The 16,714-nt window shown below is 43.8% G+C and overlaps 1 protein-coding gene across 1 annotated transcript in view; it reads right to left on the bottom strand.

Moving 5' to 3' along the window:
• Positions 1-16,714, bottom strand: part of HMCN2 (hemicentin 2) — a 377,259-nt gene that overhangs the window by 204,414 nt on the left and 156,131 nt on the right. Inside the window, exons 20-23 of the mRNA XM_082263033.1 lie at positions 15,185-15,297; positions 14,931-15,090; positions 10,157-10,322; positions 4,015-4,142 (exon numbers count right to left, since the gene is read on the bottom strand). Coding sequence (XP_082119159.1) covers positions 4,015-4,142; positions 10,157-10,322; positions 14,931-15,090; positions 15,185-15,297 — 567 coding nt within the window. The remainder of the gene's footprint in view (positions 1-4,014; positions 4,143-10,156; positions 10,323-14,930; positions 15,091-15,184; positions 15,298-16,714) is intronic.

Here is a 16,714-nt window from a genome sequence, read left to right as displayed (position 1 = left end):
GATTGGTCCCAGGACAGAACCCTGGGGGACCCCACTTTCCACACCCGCCCAATCAGAGTACTCCCCATTAATCACCACCCTCTGGACTCTCCCCTGGAGCCAGTTCTCTATCCAGGTACTCACCTTATGGTCCATACCTATCTTCCTTAGTTTGTACAGTAAGCGTTTGTGGGGAACGGTGTCAAAGGCCTTTGCAAAGTCCAGATACACCACATCCACAGGCTTACCTTTATCTAAGTGGCAGCTCACTTCATTGTAGAAGGTTAATAGATTGGTTTGGCATGAACGATTTTTCATGAATCCATGCTGATTACTACTTATAATACCGTTTTCATTACTAAAGTCTTGTATGTGGTCCCTTATCATCCCCTCCAAAATTTTGCAGACTACTGATGTTAGGCTGACCGGCCTATAGTTACCCGGGATATATCTCGGCCCCTTTTTAAATATTGGTACCACGTTGGCTTTTTTCCAATCAGCTGGCACCATACCTGTCTGTAAACTATCCTTAAAGATCAAGAATAATGGTCTGGCAATCACCTGGCTGAGCTCATTAAGAACCCTTGGGTGCAAGCCATCCGGTCCCGGGGATTTATTTATGTTAAGTTTCTCTAGTTTAGCTCTAAGTCTATCCTCTGTTAGCCATGGCGGCACTTCCTGAGGTGTATTATTTAGTTCGGCCTTACAAGCGGGGTTCGTGTAGCCCCCCCGATTCCTACTGCCTGGTTGTTCCTGGTTCCTCCTTGGACTGTCCGGTGTATTCCTGCCCAGCACTCTGCTAGAGATTGCCTGTCTACCATCAGGACCCTGCCAGCAACCAGTGCTTCTGTGGGCGCTACACCCTCTGTCTCAACCCCAGGGGTGTGCCGCATTCAGTCGCAAGGGGAGCCCTCTCTGCATCTCGGCCTCGGATCAGGTATGTGATAGTGGCCCAGGAAAGTCAAAAGGTTGGATACCCCTTACATAAACAAAGAAAAGTACATGGGTGAAATCAGGCACTGTGTCTCAGGTGCCCTTATATCAACATTCCGGGTGGATACAACACTGTGAAGGATGACTGTTAACCCGGCACCAATTCAGACAATTTTGTGGAGGTAACCCCCTTGGGGGTGCAACCTAGGTTGGAAGGGGGCTGGAGATCATGCCTAATAGGGGGAAAGTTCAAGTGGTCTACACTGATGACAGGGGGCCAACTGAGGCAAGAACGGAAGAAGAATGGTGGGAACAGACCACAAGAGAAACATGATCGAAGAAAGAAGAGAAAGAACAAGGTAAATGATAATTAGGGTAGCACCGTAGCAGTAGGGGAAACAGGGATGGGAGAAAGATTGGTGGGGGGGGGGGGGAGACACTCCGTAGACAGCTATGCCCCAGGCTGTGCACCCAAAGGTGAATGTCAACCAAAAATAGTACTGCAAGAACTAGTAGTAGGTTCAAGCCAGAACATGGAACCCTTCTTCCCCTATGAAGACAATTTATGGGGTCCACTTCTTTCTGAAAGACTCATAAGTATCATGCTGGTGGACAATCAGTTTCTCATTCTCATCATCTGACAAACTTTGGCACTCCCGCTAACATATTTGGAGTCACTATGGTACACCAGTACCTGGGGATAGGGGTGTTGGCTGTGGGTATGAAATACTGGAAAAGTGACTTTTTAGCCTGAGAGAGGGCATGGGAACCCTGTACAAAGTACAGGTATAGGAGTAAACTTAATTGTAGAGGAGGCTACTTTGACAAAAATACAGGTGCATTATTGTGCATTAAGGCACAATGGTGGCCTATTCCAAATGAATTGGCATTCTAAGCACACAGAAAAACCGACTTATGTAAAAATGAATGGTGGCTATGTCATATAACCACTGTAGATACAATCAGTATCTAAGAGTTATTCTTAAAAGATCTTGCAGCTTTTATTTTCCTTTTTTATGCTAAATACATCACACAGGGCCTAAATGTGTGTTATACAGTTACCAATAACAATTTAGGAAAGTTTTGACAGAGCAAGGAATTTGATTAGATTCCACTTTTGCTCTATTGCTATTAAATCAGACAGAGAGTATTCATTTTGGATTTCCATTGCTGATTGAAAAAATTTGATTACAGTGTGAAGACAAAATGCACACATTTTTTAAATAGATAAGTACTCTTTGTACTAAAAATACATATTGCATTTTATGTTTTCCTTTAATCTGGCTGATACTGTGCTTTTTAAAAGCCAGAAGCCATAAAACAATACACAGAGTTACATAAGCAGACAGCAGCCCATGTTACCTCTACCCCGCCATTCAGGGCCGCTGATAAGGCAGTACAACCAGTCCTTTTGTACGGGTCCCAGACCTCATCAGCTAGATGGGGGGGGGGGGGGATTATACAACAAAAACATTCCCCTCTCCTTATCTCTATTACATATGAAGCACCCTCCTAGATAGGTGTTAGGTTAGGTAACTTTAGTTCTGGCCCACTGTATTCAGTGGACCTATATTTCATTGCTAGGCAAATTTAGTTCTGGCTTGCTGTAATTAGAGTAGCTATGTTCGATTGTTCTGATCTGTTCTGTGTTTCAGTGGCTGCAAGAATAACTGCGTACCCCTATTTTTCAGAAATATTCTGGAAGTTGGTGGGCAGGTAGAGTTTAATCAGCAGATTGATATTTAAGCAGCCCTGGCCAATCCCTGGAGAGAGGTTTCCCAGATGGCGGCTAGGAATGTGTATAAATACCCTGAGACTGTTTTTTTTTCCCTAAGGAGAATATCACAGCCTAGGGGGGCTATTTGCCCCTAGGAATTTCTGCCAAGTGCCTGCTGTCCATCAAGGCTTCAATTGGGCTAGCTGGAGGCCTATTTTGCTGAGAGTTTTCTGAAGTTGACTGAGGGGCTGTCGTCTAAGGAACGAGTCTGGTATCACAGGGTGAAAGTGTCTGGAAGTTATTTGAAAGAGGCAACCAAGGCTTTTTTTCAGCTGGAACGAGTTCCACCACCTTTGGCTCAGGCCCTCTGCTCCCTGCTCAACACTATCACTCAAACACAGAGGTCCGACTTCTTGTTTTTTTCAAGTGCAATATGAGGACAAAGGAGATGCCAGTGCCTGGGGTGCAGTGCGGATGCTGACACCCCCACTGGATGATCTCTCTGCAAGTGAGAGAGGTGAAGCAACCTACAGTGCAAGGGGAAGTACTAGAGAAGAAGAGGGGTGAAAGTGAGATGTGGATGGGGGATGCAGAGCTAAGCAGCTGTGGAAGAAGGATGAACTCTGCACTATGTATGTAGCACACTTCTGAACTCTGCACGTAGCACACCCCTGAACTCTGCACTCTGTGTGTAACCCCACCAAACTCTGCACTCTGTACATAATACATTCCTGGTATTTAACTACTTGCTGACTGCCTAACGACGATTTACGTCGGCAGTCAGCCCCTCACAGGCAAAGCGACGTAGGTATATGTCGCTAGCCTGTGAGGCTCTAGGGAGTGAGCGCGCGCCGCCGGACCCCCCCGCGCGTGTGCCCAGCGGAGCAGTTATCAGAAAAAGAACCCCGGGCATTTACTTAGCGTCTCCTATGGGGGTAGCAATACCCAAAGGGAGGATTTCTTTTTGCTATTTACAGAAGATCGCTAAGAAAAGCTAATAACGCTGACACTGGAATGCTGGCAAGATCAGGTATTTTTCAGTACTTCTAAAAATGAAAACTAAGGAATTGTAAGCTGCAATAGAATACATTTTGTTCTTGGCTTTAAATATACTTTAATGTTACACAATTAATTTGTACTGTCTTGGACTTTGATGACAGCCGCCAAGCAATAATAAAGAAAATATGAACAATGGAGAAAGGTTAGATTTCCAAACTTGCTCCAGCTGCCTGGATACATTAAAGCAGCCAATGTGTATAAAAAGTACACTAATCTTTTAACAGCTGACTTATGAAAGCAAAAAGTGGAGTTGTTGCACACATCAATGGCAATCTTTCTATAATCTGAGCTGTACTACAATGCTTGCTGTATGGATGCACATGTACCTTGTACCTCCAGGCTGTATGTAAGTGACGTGTTGCCGGCCAGGTTGGAAGCCAGGCAGGTGTAATATCCGCTGTCCATCACCCTCAGTTCAGATAGTTTCAGAGATGATGATGACAGCAAATGGTGTCTGCAAGAAGAGGACAGCATTATTCATTTCATTATTTACCAAATTTAAATTTCTTTTAATATATTTATTTATTTTGTAAAGACAAAGGTTAACAGATATAAGACAGGTCAGTAATTATCCATAGCAAGAGATTAATAAAAAATTGAGAATTGAGGTATACTTTTCTTATTCCAAACAGTGCAAAAGAACAGGATGTGTTGGAGCTGGAGAGAGTCCAGAGAAGGGCAACTAAACTAATTAGGGGATTAGAGGACCTTAATTATGAAGGGCGTCTGCAATCACTTGATTTATTCTCGCCTGAGAGGGGACATGATAGCAATTTATAAATATCTCAATGGTGATCTCAGCATAGAAAAAAAGCTATTCAGTCGGATCGATTGCATGAGGACTAGAGGGCATACAATGCGATTAGAGGAGAAGCGTTTTAACCACAGGCAACGAGGGGGGTTCTTTACTGTTAGGGCTACAAGATTGTGGAATTCTCTACCACAAGAGGTGATTTCTGCGGGAAGTATGGTGGCTTTCAAAAGACTCTTAGATGTACATCTCAAGAATCGGAACATTAAGGGGTATGAGAGATGATTACGGCCACACACACAGTGCTGTATTTTGGCCTAGGCCAACAAGGCCCAGGCCTAGGGCAGCACTTTGCAGGGGGCAGCAAAAAAGCCTCCCCCCTCCACCTGAGACTCTATTAGCCACTGGTTGCCCCCCCCTTCCCCTCTCTCACTCCCCTCTCACCCCCTCCTCTCTCTCATCCCCCCTCTCTCACCCCCCTCCCTCTCCAACCCCCTCATGAGATCTCAGGGGTTCATGCTGGGACTTGTAGTCCTTAAATTTTGGAGGTAGTCACATCCATTAAAAGGTGGGGTAAAATTTACATGGGGGGGGGGGGCGCCCAATTTTAGCCTTGCCTAGGGCAGAACAAAACCAAAATACACCACTGCACACACACCTACACAGGTTGAACTGGATGGACTATTGTCTTTATTCAACCTTACCGACTATGTAACTATGTAACATAGCAGCATAATGAGCATATATAATAAAGCTAATAAAGGAAGATAATTCAATCCTAAAGCATCTGTGGAGGCCTATATCTCAAGACTAAGAACAGCATAATATGTAGTCGAACAAAGGCCTTCATATAGCGGAGACCAGCCTGGATAATTATCAGAGGACCAAAGCACCAAGATTGTACAAAAGGAAAGAAGAACGAAAAAAAAAAAAAAGCGGAGAAAGGAAAAAAGAAAGAAGAGGTCCGATGTTCTGCAGAAAACTCCAACTCATCAAAATCTCCAACCACGTCACTTCCGGTGACTCTACAGCAGGAATATTTGGAGATCTCGACCAGTTGCTGTTTTCATTGACCATTGGCAGACTGTACACTATGGTACACGCCAGAGGCGTAACTAGAACCTTCAGGGCCCCGGTGCAAGAAACCATAAATGGACCCCTGGCCGGGACCCTTCCTTTCAGCCTGGGGCTCTTCCCACTGATCCTGGGGCCCTTCACTCTCGTTGCGGGGCCCTTTATTACGGTCCCGCTGCAGGACCCTTTCACAAGTTCTGCAGTGAGCCCCCTTCCTGACATCCTCCTCCTCCGGTGGTGGAATGACAGGGCCCAGTCGCAAGTATGACCTTTGCAATCCTGGAAGTTCACCCACTGGTGTCAGTAGTTTTTATTTTTTGGTATTTTAATTGTATTATTTTTTATCATTTTATCTTATTTTTTTACAATGTCACTGACTATGACTCTGTCCATTCAGAAAAGGAAGGAGCTGGTAAATGACATTTACTGACCCCTTCCTGGTTCCCTATTGTGAGACATCCCCTGCAGCAGCCGGCAGGAGAGGGGAGGGAGCACAGTGGGGGGGGACAAGGAGAGCACAGAGGGGCTCAGAGACAGCAGAACACAAGTGAACTGGATAGGAGGAGTGGCGGGGGAAGCATACAGAGGAACCAATCTCCTCCATTTTCCTCCTGCAGCTAAGGGAGGAAAAAGGAAGGCAGTTATTTCTCTACATGCTGCCCCCCGCCGCCCCTCCTATCCAGGTGGACAGGGGAGCCGCACAGGCCCCCTGGAGCTTGGGGCATGGTTGCAATTGCAACCCCTGTAGTTACGCCCCTGCTACACGCTATAATGACTGGATATTGTTAGTAACGCCCGCTACTAACCAACAACATGGCCGCCTTGAACTTTGTACCTCCATACCAGGTGTTCAGGGAAAAGAGCCAACTGGTCATGTACCGGAGGAGGATAAGGAGGAGTTAAGGAGGAACAAAGTTGTCGTCGCCTTGGAGGCTGCCGTGTTGTTGGTTAGTAGCGGGCATTACTAGCAATATCCAGTCATTATAGCGCGTACCGTAGTGTACAGGTTGCCGGTGGTCTGTGAAAACAGCAACTCGTCGAAATCTCCAATTATTCCTGCTGTAGAGTCACCAGAAGTGACGTAGTTTGAGATTTTGGCAAGTTGGAGTTTTCAGGAGAACACTGGTTCTAAGGCAGTGAAGGCGCTCCCACTCTATAGCTGTTTAAAAGAGGCTTCAGGTTACAAACACCACGTGTATGTAAGCCAAATTTTAATTTCATTAATATTTCACTTGGCTTTTCAAAAGCTCATAGCCCTTTTGCATGCCTCAGTCTTACCAATGTCTCTGCCCTGCATAGCTTGCTGGGAAGTTTAATCTAGTGCTATCATCTACGCCAGTTTGTGGTGACATAGTCACAGCTATGTCCTCCCCTCCATTGGCCATATTAGTGAATAGAGTCTGGAAATTACTGCAATTTTCCATTCTGTTTTCATGTCATGGTCTGAATCCCTCATTGGCTTTTCAAGATCCTGGCTATGCCTATCTATACAATAGAGACTCCTTCATCCTGCTGCATGTTAAATCCTTTATTTGTAGACATTATTGCTTATCCTTATATATATTAGCACAGCATGTCCCCAAAAATTATAAGAAATGTGTCAGTTTTGGCTGAGCAAAATGAGAGATCCCCAACCGATGGGCTCTCGATTACCCCTGGTTGTTTTTTACTGTAACCAATACCCATTCCATCTACTGTTGTAGACAGCTGGTGGGAAGGACTGCTCCAAATTCTAGTGGATTTCTTCTCCCATCATGTTGGCATCATCTGTCCCTATGGATAAGAATGAACTCTTTGGCCATGTTTACATACAAGGCTCTTTGGTATTGTACGACATATGTGTGTGTGAGGTGTGTATGTGCTAAGTTTTTTGTGTGTATTTTTGTAACTTTCAATGTAAATTTAAAAAATTATTAAGAGGAAATGTAAAATCCAACAAGGAACCTAGGAGATTCAGCTTCTGAAGACGTCAAAACCTATGACGAAACGCGTCAAGTTGAAACGCACGTGGTGAGGTCACGCATTGCAAGTGGAATGCAAGCCGGAAATCCAGCTCGCTGCACCTTGCACGGCTCTCTACAATAGTGCGGGAACCAGCACGGGAGTTTTTTCTTGCCCGCCGCTATAATTTATACATTTATTTTATTGTTTTGCCCTAAATACAACCCTTGTACATGGGCTTTTAATAAAGGCCATACATTTTTATGCTATGTGGAGTCCACTCTCAGTTCCTTTCTTCTACATGCATCATCTCAGCTGGAGCACTCGAGCCGGTCAGTGAGGGGATTCGCAGGATCCATTGGAGGATACACCTTGGGTATAAGAACCTACCAAGCTTTTCTTGATCCTATTGCTGTATGGCAAGGAGGATCAATAGTATCTGGTAAGTGGCCACCTTGCATTATCCTATTCACGTTGGGTGTTATTCCATCTTGGTGGGAGTGTTATTGATTGGAAGGAATTCTATCTTATTGTTTGAAATCAACACGAATCCTTTTCCAATTTTGGAATTCACGGATTACACGGTGATACATCTATTGGGACTTTTTTGGTTATTGGACACTTAGGCATATTGCACTATGATTTTTTTTTGGTTTTATTTGACACACGTCACTTTATAACTGAGGTCTCTCATATTACTGCAATTTGCACTATACTATTATATGTTGCACTGTAGATATAGAAGATTGCATATTGAGTTTGCACATACTAACAACACTATTCTCACTACTAGAGCAAGTGCTGGTGTCAGCATGAATTACCTTACCCTAGCTGCTTGCTTATACTGATTAGCCTTTAGGCTTATACCAGCAACTGCTTCATATTTAATTTGATTTATTCACTTATTTTAGTAGTGATTTTTAGTTGGCGCGAGTGGAACGACACTATTTTAATCTAGGAGATTGCTTGGCAATAACCATGTGGGTTGAGCTAGGAACTCAGGTGCAGAGTGCTACCTGCAGGAGAGATCTTAAAGGTTGCTTTTTGTTTCAAACTGCTAGCATCTACCTGTAGCACCCTCCTAGGTAGGTAGGTTCTAGGTAAATGCATCTAATGCTCCTTCTGCTTATCAGGGGAGCCTGATCTATTAGGTTGCCTGTTACATGTCTCCAGGTGTGATTCACTGGGTCTGAGGGAGTGTCCCCACTGCATCCAATGAGGGAGCTTGTTGGACAGTGGAGGAAACCCAGCCAGTGACACATTAGGTTTTATGGAAGTCCCAGTGGGTAGGCACCATTGCAGTGCATCCTGGGATTGGCCATAAATACTGAGGGGACATGTGACAGGGCATCTTTGGTGGGAAGCAGTGTCCCAGGAGGAGACTGATGGCTGTCTCTCCTCCTGCTGTGTCTGAGGAAGGTGGTCTTAGGCAGTCGGCCTAGTGAACCAGGTGTGGAGCTGAGCCTTAGAAGATGCAGTGTAGCTGACAGTGGAGCTGCTGGCAGAGTCTCTCAGGAAAAACAGTGTCCGTGAGTACTAAGGGACTTGCCAAAGGGTCGACTCAGAAAAGGGGGACCACGGAGCTAGCTCACAGAGTGTTACAGTAAAGGGGGTGGCGTGTAAAAACCCTGAAGAATAGGGATACAGGGGGTGCCTAACTGGGCCCTGAAGAGTTATTCACAGGGAAATGCAAGTTCATTACTTCTTCCTTACTGCTAGAAACAAGGTGAAGCAGCGGCCTTGCCGCATTCAGTTATTCAGCAGTCCCAGCAAATTGTGCATAGTTTATTCAAGTTGGAGTATCCCACTCATCCCTTCTCCTACCCAAGTTCTCAATAAACCACAACAAAACAAAACCCCTAGACTGTTTCTTGACTGAGCCAAGCACTTCAAAAATGCTATACTGTGTTGTTGTTGCTATGGGTAACCCAGGGGAATCCGTAACCAGCAGCTCCCAAGGGAGTAGTGCTACATACCCAAGATTTTAACGGAAACCCAACAGTGAAAGCAGTAGACTGTCATTGCTGTGTGCTATCTATGTGCCAATGACTCATAAAGTACGGAAGCCAGACAATTTCAAAACAGTAGCCTATGCATTTCTATCATGACGGGTCTCCTTTAAATCCAGTTTTGGGTGGTCTGACTCTGTAATGTACTTATGAGAAAGCAGTAATTACTGCCCTGTGTATCACGCCTAGATCTAAGGATGGATTTAAATAAAAATGCTAAGCATATGTAAAACATTGGCTTGGACTGCCGATGAGGTGCCAGGTATAAAGTGTGACAAGATTGATAGGGAGCTTACAGGATAATCCGCCAGTGATCCGTATTCCCCCAGCAGGAAAAGATTAGCTGGGACACTTCCCAGAGGCATTTGTCTGCCAGATAAGATGGCTATTATACGAGCATGAATCACAATTACACACTCTCTCCGCCACTATGCCTTCCCGTGTTACACGCATGGCTCTGGCTGATCCTTTACACTACAGGCTTTTTTTTTAAAAAAAAAAATTTGCAGGTATTTTACATCTTTTTAGAAAGATCCTAATAAGGAACAAGCATTAGTAGCTAAATTCATAAAATCTAAAATCTTGTTAGGAAGATCTTCATGAAGAACAAGCATTAGCTTTTGATATATCAAAATATCAATATCATTTAGATCCTGAAATCATTTAACATTGACAGTAATGTTATAGTCATACCTGGCTGAGAGTATAGGCAGTGGGAAGGAGTCCTTCCTCCAGGAGACAATGGGCGAAGGCACACCTTGGACATCACAGGGCAATGTAATCTCGGCCCCCAATGCAGCCACCACTGATATCGGGGTGCTCACATCATGTGACCCATTCACACTTATTCTGGGCTTTGCTGAAGGAAAAAGAAAAGAGTAGAAAATGATGTGCAGAAGTCAGTGTGGCATGGAAAGTTTCCACTTGGAATTGTCAAGGACAAAGGGCCCTTTCACACTGATATGCTTTTGATACATTTTTGTGGAGCTGAAGGACCCTTTCGAATTTATGCACTTTTCCCATGGACTTACAATAAAAGGTGCGTTTTTGGTGAACTTTTGAAAAACCGCACCAAAGATGCAGCCTGCAGAGCTTTCAAAGCACAGCGCACTTGCAGTGTGAACAGTTACAAAGGTTTTAATGAGGAATAGTTTTCATGTGCTTTTGTCGTCCTGAAAATAGGGCGGCAAAAGCGCAACAGTGTGAAAGGGAACTAAGTTAATCAAAAACTCAAAGTGATCAGGGTGTAATATTGATTGGACCCTGAGCAAACTTGGGCCCTCCCAAATCCGCCTAACTACTTTCGGGCGATACAGGCTCAAGGGGCAGCTGCATTGGGCCCCACAACAATGACTGGGCCCAGGGAAGCTGCCCCTCTTGCCCTGTGTTAAAGACGGCCCTGGGTGTAAGGGTATTTAAATTATAGCTAAAGCCCCAACTTTTTAATTTTTGATAGAGTAGGAAAGGGTTAGAACCATTGTCGTTTTTTATGTCATCTGTGTCTAATTAGAAAAACTTTATTTCACTTCCTGTGCTGTGGACTCAACGGGAAGTCAGGAGAATATCTTTCCATCGTATGGAAAATCCCCAATGAGAGAGCAGTCACCTAAACTTGTCACTGTTAGAAGATTTCCCCTCTATTCCTCTTCTGGTGGCAACTCAAAATTTTGGCATTTTCCTCAATTTCATTCCCGGTGACTTTGGTGGTCAGGACAATTAGAGTTTATCTCTCTAACCAGGGAAACAGACAGTAATACAAGTGTAGTTATGCAAGGAGCAAAGCACAGAAAGCTTTAACAGCATCTAGAGTGATTAAACTAATTACCTCTCAGGATTACCCAAATTTTCATTTCAATACAGACTTTGTTCTAAGCCCTGGTATAGAAGGACTCTTTGAACCCCCAAAACGTGTTGGCTTTTTATGATCTGAGTCCGAACAAAATCCAATCTAGACTCCTTGTATACCAAGTTTCTATTCATGCAAACAACCGACCTTTAACTACCTGTCAGGGCTGGCATCTGCTTTTTAACGAGCAGCTTTTTTCTTTCAGTGCTCAGAAGCTGCTCAGCTGTCGGTTAATTTGTTCAGTCATAACCATTTACCTGCCTCATTAGTCCAGCCACTTTTTGCTATTTAAGCAACTTAGCTCATTTCCTCCTTGATAATCAACTGAACAAAAATGTGCAAAAATATATATACTCTATATATGTAGCACTGCCCCCGTAAGGACTGCTGAATATTCACTACACGGGTCCCCCTGGTTAACAACACATGGCCACAAACAAGTGCAATTTTTCGCATTCCTCTTGGCTCTCACTTCAATAAACAGTCCAGCGGTATTTGGTTGTTTTGTTGTTTATTTTGTAATGGGTATAGGAGAAGGAAATGGTGGGATACTCCAATTTAACTATTCACAATATCTGAGGACTTCTATCTTCTCTACTTCGCTTGTAGGTATGGAACAACCAGGCTGTTTATTAATTCATCCTGCCCCTTTAGATGAATAGGGATTAAGTCTCTTGCTTTCCTTCAAGACTACTTGGTGGACAATCTCTTATTATATCTTCAGGACACTCTCCCTAGCATCCTCTTTCTGCTGACACTTGTCCACTGACTATCCTATGAGCAGGGGTGGCCCCCCTCAGGTCAGGCCCCTTGACACGAGCCCCTGTACTCACGATACTGCAGCCACAGGGTCTGCAGTGTCTCCCCTCTCAGTCAGTTTCCCTGGACCTCGGGGGTCAGCTCCTCTCAACTGCTCCTCTGGCCCTCAGAGCGACCTCCTGCGACAGCATGGCACCTCTACAGAGGAGGAGGCAGCCACTCCCTCCCTCTCCAACGAAAGACCCCGAGCACATGTGCTCTTGGCTTTTATACAGTATCCCAGCATGCACCAAGGCGACCTACCCTCTGCCAATCATCAGGACTGTATCAAAAGCCTATGCACCCATTCATCAGGTTTCCTCCCACTGTCCACCATGCCTCCCTATTGGACCAGTGTGAAACACTCTCCAGACTGAATGAATCGCATACTGAGCACAATGAGCAGACCTCACTCACAGATCCTGCTCTCTGGTAGGCAGAGAACAATATAGATTTACCTGTAGCCCCTCTGGTAAGCAGACAGAGCTCAAAACTATACTCTTTTACTAGCACCTACCTAGGAGGGTGCTACATATAACAACAACAATAATAAAACGACAGTACAGAATAGAAAACATATATCCCAGTGTAGTGAATAATCGCAGAACAGATTTGTGCCACCTTCTGTGCTCCAATCCTCAATGTGAAAACCTTCCACCACTTGTAAAAATGACTGCTTACCAGAACATATGGACTCAGTTACCCATACAGGTACTGGGTAGATCAGGTTTTGAACGTGTCCAGGAGTGGTACTAGCAGACTCTAAGACTTTCCACAACTAACAACGTGATGAATCTGCTCCACATAGATTGGTATAAAAACCAGTGCATTGGACCATAAAGACAAAGAAAGGCTCCACATTGTGTAAAACTGTATCTCCAAAATGTATCTAAAAAAAGTAGAAAACTTACAAGTGCTTGTTTATTGGGAATGATGTAACATCATCCAGTATACAAAATCATAGTGCAATGGCACTCATTCAGGCTATTGCAGTATGTTCTTGTATACTGGATGATGTTACAAGAGCTTGTTTATTGCGAATGATGGGATCCTCGGTTCTCTCCCTCTTCTCCCCCGTGGCGCCAGCATCACTACTGTGGGCACCCGGCTGTGACAGTTTGCGGCTTCACAGTTGGGTGTGCACTGCACATGCACGAGTCGCGCCGTGGACGGGCAATCTTCTGGGACCTGCGACGTGTCCCAGAAGATTGCAGGGAGGGAGGGGAAGAAGAGAACTTCCACTTGGGCCGCCTAAGTGGGAGCCGGTACCTGTCAAATCTAGGTACCTGCTCCCCCCTTCCAAAAAAATTGCATGCCAAATGTGGCATGTCAGGGGGTCAGGAGGACTTAAAGCATTTCCTTTTGGGTGGAACTCCCCTTTAGGCCAAAGGTGATTTATTGAGCCATTGTAATCATTTGATGAAGATTTTTCTTTTGTTCATTCACTTTGCAAGTGTAAAATTGATAAAAAATAAACTAGTAAAATATAATTAAAAGTATTTGCCAATTTTTTTTTTTCTTAGCTGGCTAAAACTTCTGCACAGTAATGTACATAGTAAAAGGTTGTAATTAAGATACTACTTTTATTAATTAGAACACTTTGCATATTTTGAATAAACATTATTTCGAGCTCCTGAATTACAATACACATCATCATAAGTGTAAACACAGAACCCACAGTAGATAACAGGTGAGTAAATCAACATATTCAACAATGTGTGGAAGACAGGTGGTTGAGCTGATATTAGCATCTACTATGAGTCTAAAGCCCCGTACATACGATCAGATTATCAAACAATCTGTCATCCGTTTTTTGTTGCATGCTAGTCTCATGTCGAAAGTGAAGAGGTTATTTTCATACTAAATTTCCCATAGGACAGAATTCAACTTCAGAAGTGATGTCATGTGTTGAATTGTTTTTTATGTGTTCTTTTAGTTTCTGAGCATGCCTAGTCTTGCTCTTAAGATTTTTTTCAGACGAAAACTGTACAAATTAAATGAAAATCAGACGTTGTGTTGACGTACGATAAAAATTTTATAGCCTGCACATCCAGTTTTTGTCGTCCGAAAATCCGTAATCGGCTGTCGAAAGCACTATACTAACAATCCGAAAATCAGCAGATCGTTCGCAGACGAAATTTCCCTTCCGATTTTCGTATCGTGTGTACGGGCCTTTACTGTCTTGGGGGGACATGGACTTGAATCCAAAGTAACATGGACTTGAATCCAAAGTAAAATTACTCCAAGGGCCCCACATATAGTGTCTGTCTTTCATTCCTAGTGACGGTGAGAAACATCACCTTGATCATTAGGCTGCTGACAAGCATTCCTTTAAAATAAATAGGGTGGCTCTGAAATGTGTCAGCCATACCAGTATGGAGGCCATCCATACCCCTCTGTAGCACTGGATGTATCCATGTCCTAGAGGTCACCTGACTCTATTAGGATTTTTTACATGCCTATTTGCAACCTGTGTTTGTGAGTATAATGTATTTTACCTTTCTTACTCTTCAATAAATGGTTTAATGGTATTGTACTAGGTCAGTGCACTCTTCTCTTGTTTTTTTATTGTTTTCCAAATAATAAGGACCGGACAGGAGCCTTCTCTGCTCTTTTTAAAAGTAAAAACAGTTTGTGCTTTAGATATATTTTATTAACTAATTCAAAAATTTGCTTTTAGTTGTCTGAGCATACTAAATTGCTGAAAATTGAACTCTAATTGCTTGTTCCAGTTACAGAACTCTATGCTCTTTCACACGGAGTTAATAAAAGGGTTTCAATGTTTAAAAAAAAAAAATTAAAAAAAGTTTTGGTATTACTTACTATGTACTAAGAGATGAGACACTTTGCTTGCTGTCCCCACCTGGTTTGCTGCAGTGCAGGTGTAATACCCAGAGTCGGCACTAGAGGGCAAAGCAATTAGGAGGCTGCCATCTTTGTTTAGAAGGTAATGGCTACCATCAACTGTTAGCATTTCTTCTTCCTGAGAATACAGATTATTCATTAGGAAGGCAAGAAAAAAAAAAACAAAGAACACAACGCAGGTATGGATAATATTCTGTCCACCATGTCATTACCTTTGACCAGGTCACAGTGGGCTGTGGGTACCCTTTGGCATTACACTGTAAAGTGATAGGCCTTTCTTCTCGTGTGGTGTACTCTGTTGGTCCAGGAACAATGGATGGAGTCACTGGAAATAAAAAATACCATGTTAATACATGCCTAAATGGAAACTTTGTTTTCTTACAGGTTTTCGTACCTTTCGTGACAGATGTTGGGCTGGGGAGCCAGTGCTAGACAATGGGATTAACTTACTAAAAGTGGAGTGCGCAAAATCTGGTGCAGCTGTGCATAGTAGCCAATCAGCTTCTAACTGCAGCTTGTTCAATTAAGCTTTGAGCAAAAAAAAAAAGGAAGCGTATTGGTTTCTATGCAGAGCTGCCCCAGATTTTGCACTCTAGTTTTAGTAAATCAACCCCAAAGTGTGTATATAGATTTGAAGGAACAGACAAGGGCAGGCAGACGGCCAGGAGGCTGAATGTTTGTTTCTGGCAGAGAAATGCTGACTAACCTTATGCAAGGGGTAGCGCCCTTTGTGTTACATATATTTGCACATTATGTCACTCTTTCCCAGCATAGCGATCCACTCCAGTGCTGCTATGTCCATGCTGCCCTACATTACCAGCAAGTCTGGATGACGTAACTCCCATGCATGTATATGGGAGGTACTTCATCCCAGCACATGACCATAGGCGTGCACTCAGGGTGTGCCTGGACACACCCTAATCACCCTGTGCTGCGCAGCAGAAAGAGACTGGGTGTAATGTTCTGGTACCTTTGGGTACCCTAATTACTCTTTCATAAGTGTATGCGCCCCACCATTCTCTTTTGGTAAGGTGCGCATACACCTTTAAGACTGATGCTGTCATCACTGAGCGCCGGACTGGATGGCTATTTAGATCGCCGGCTCTCACTCACATGTGTTCGTTCAAACTGCTTTGTGCCTTGATGCTAACCTGTCTTGAAGCTCTCATGCTTGCAAGCATACCTCGCTGTCGGAACCACGCTGCGCTGATCCCTGTATCCCGCTACCGGATCATCCGCTCTTGCCGAACCTCTCCTCTGCTACATTGCTATTAGTGATAAGTACCCCACAGGGGAAACCTCTATAACCTTTATACTAAAGCTTACACTATCTAGCTCTGCATACTAAGGACTATTACTACATCTGCATTATCTAAGATTGCTAGCTCTTGAGCCTACTACCACCTGTTCTTGCACTGGGTTGATCTCTCTTGTATGTCCACCTGCTACTTTGTCATCTACTACCATACATGATTGCTAAACCTATCTGCATCCCATCTGCTACTATCTTACTTTCAAGAACATTTCCTTTCAAGTGTCTGTCATCTACCATCTCTACCCAACCTGTCTCTTCAGCCTATCATCACTGTGTTACTATATACATAAGTCACTCTAGGAAACATCTTATCTACATTGCTATTAGTGATAAGTACCCCACAGGGGAAACCTCTATAACCTTTATACTAAAGCTTACACTATCTAGCTCTGCATACTAAGGACTATTACTACATCTGCATTATCTA

Source organism: Pelophylax lessonae (genome assembly GCF_965119305.1).
Source record: "Pelophylax lessonae genome assembly, chromosome: 7".
NCBI lineage: Eukaryota > Metazoa > Chordata > Amphibia > Anura > Ranidae > Pelophylax > Pelophylax lessonae.
This window is presented reverse-complemented; position numbering and strand designations above follow the sequence as displayed.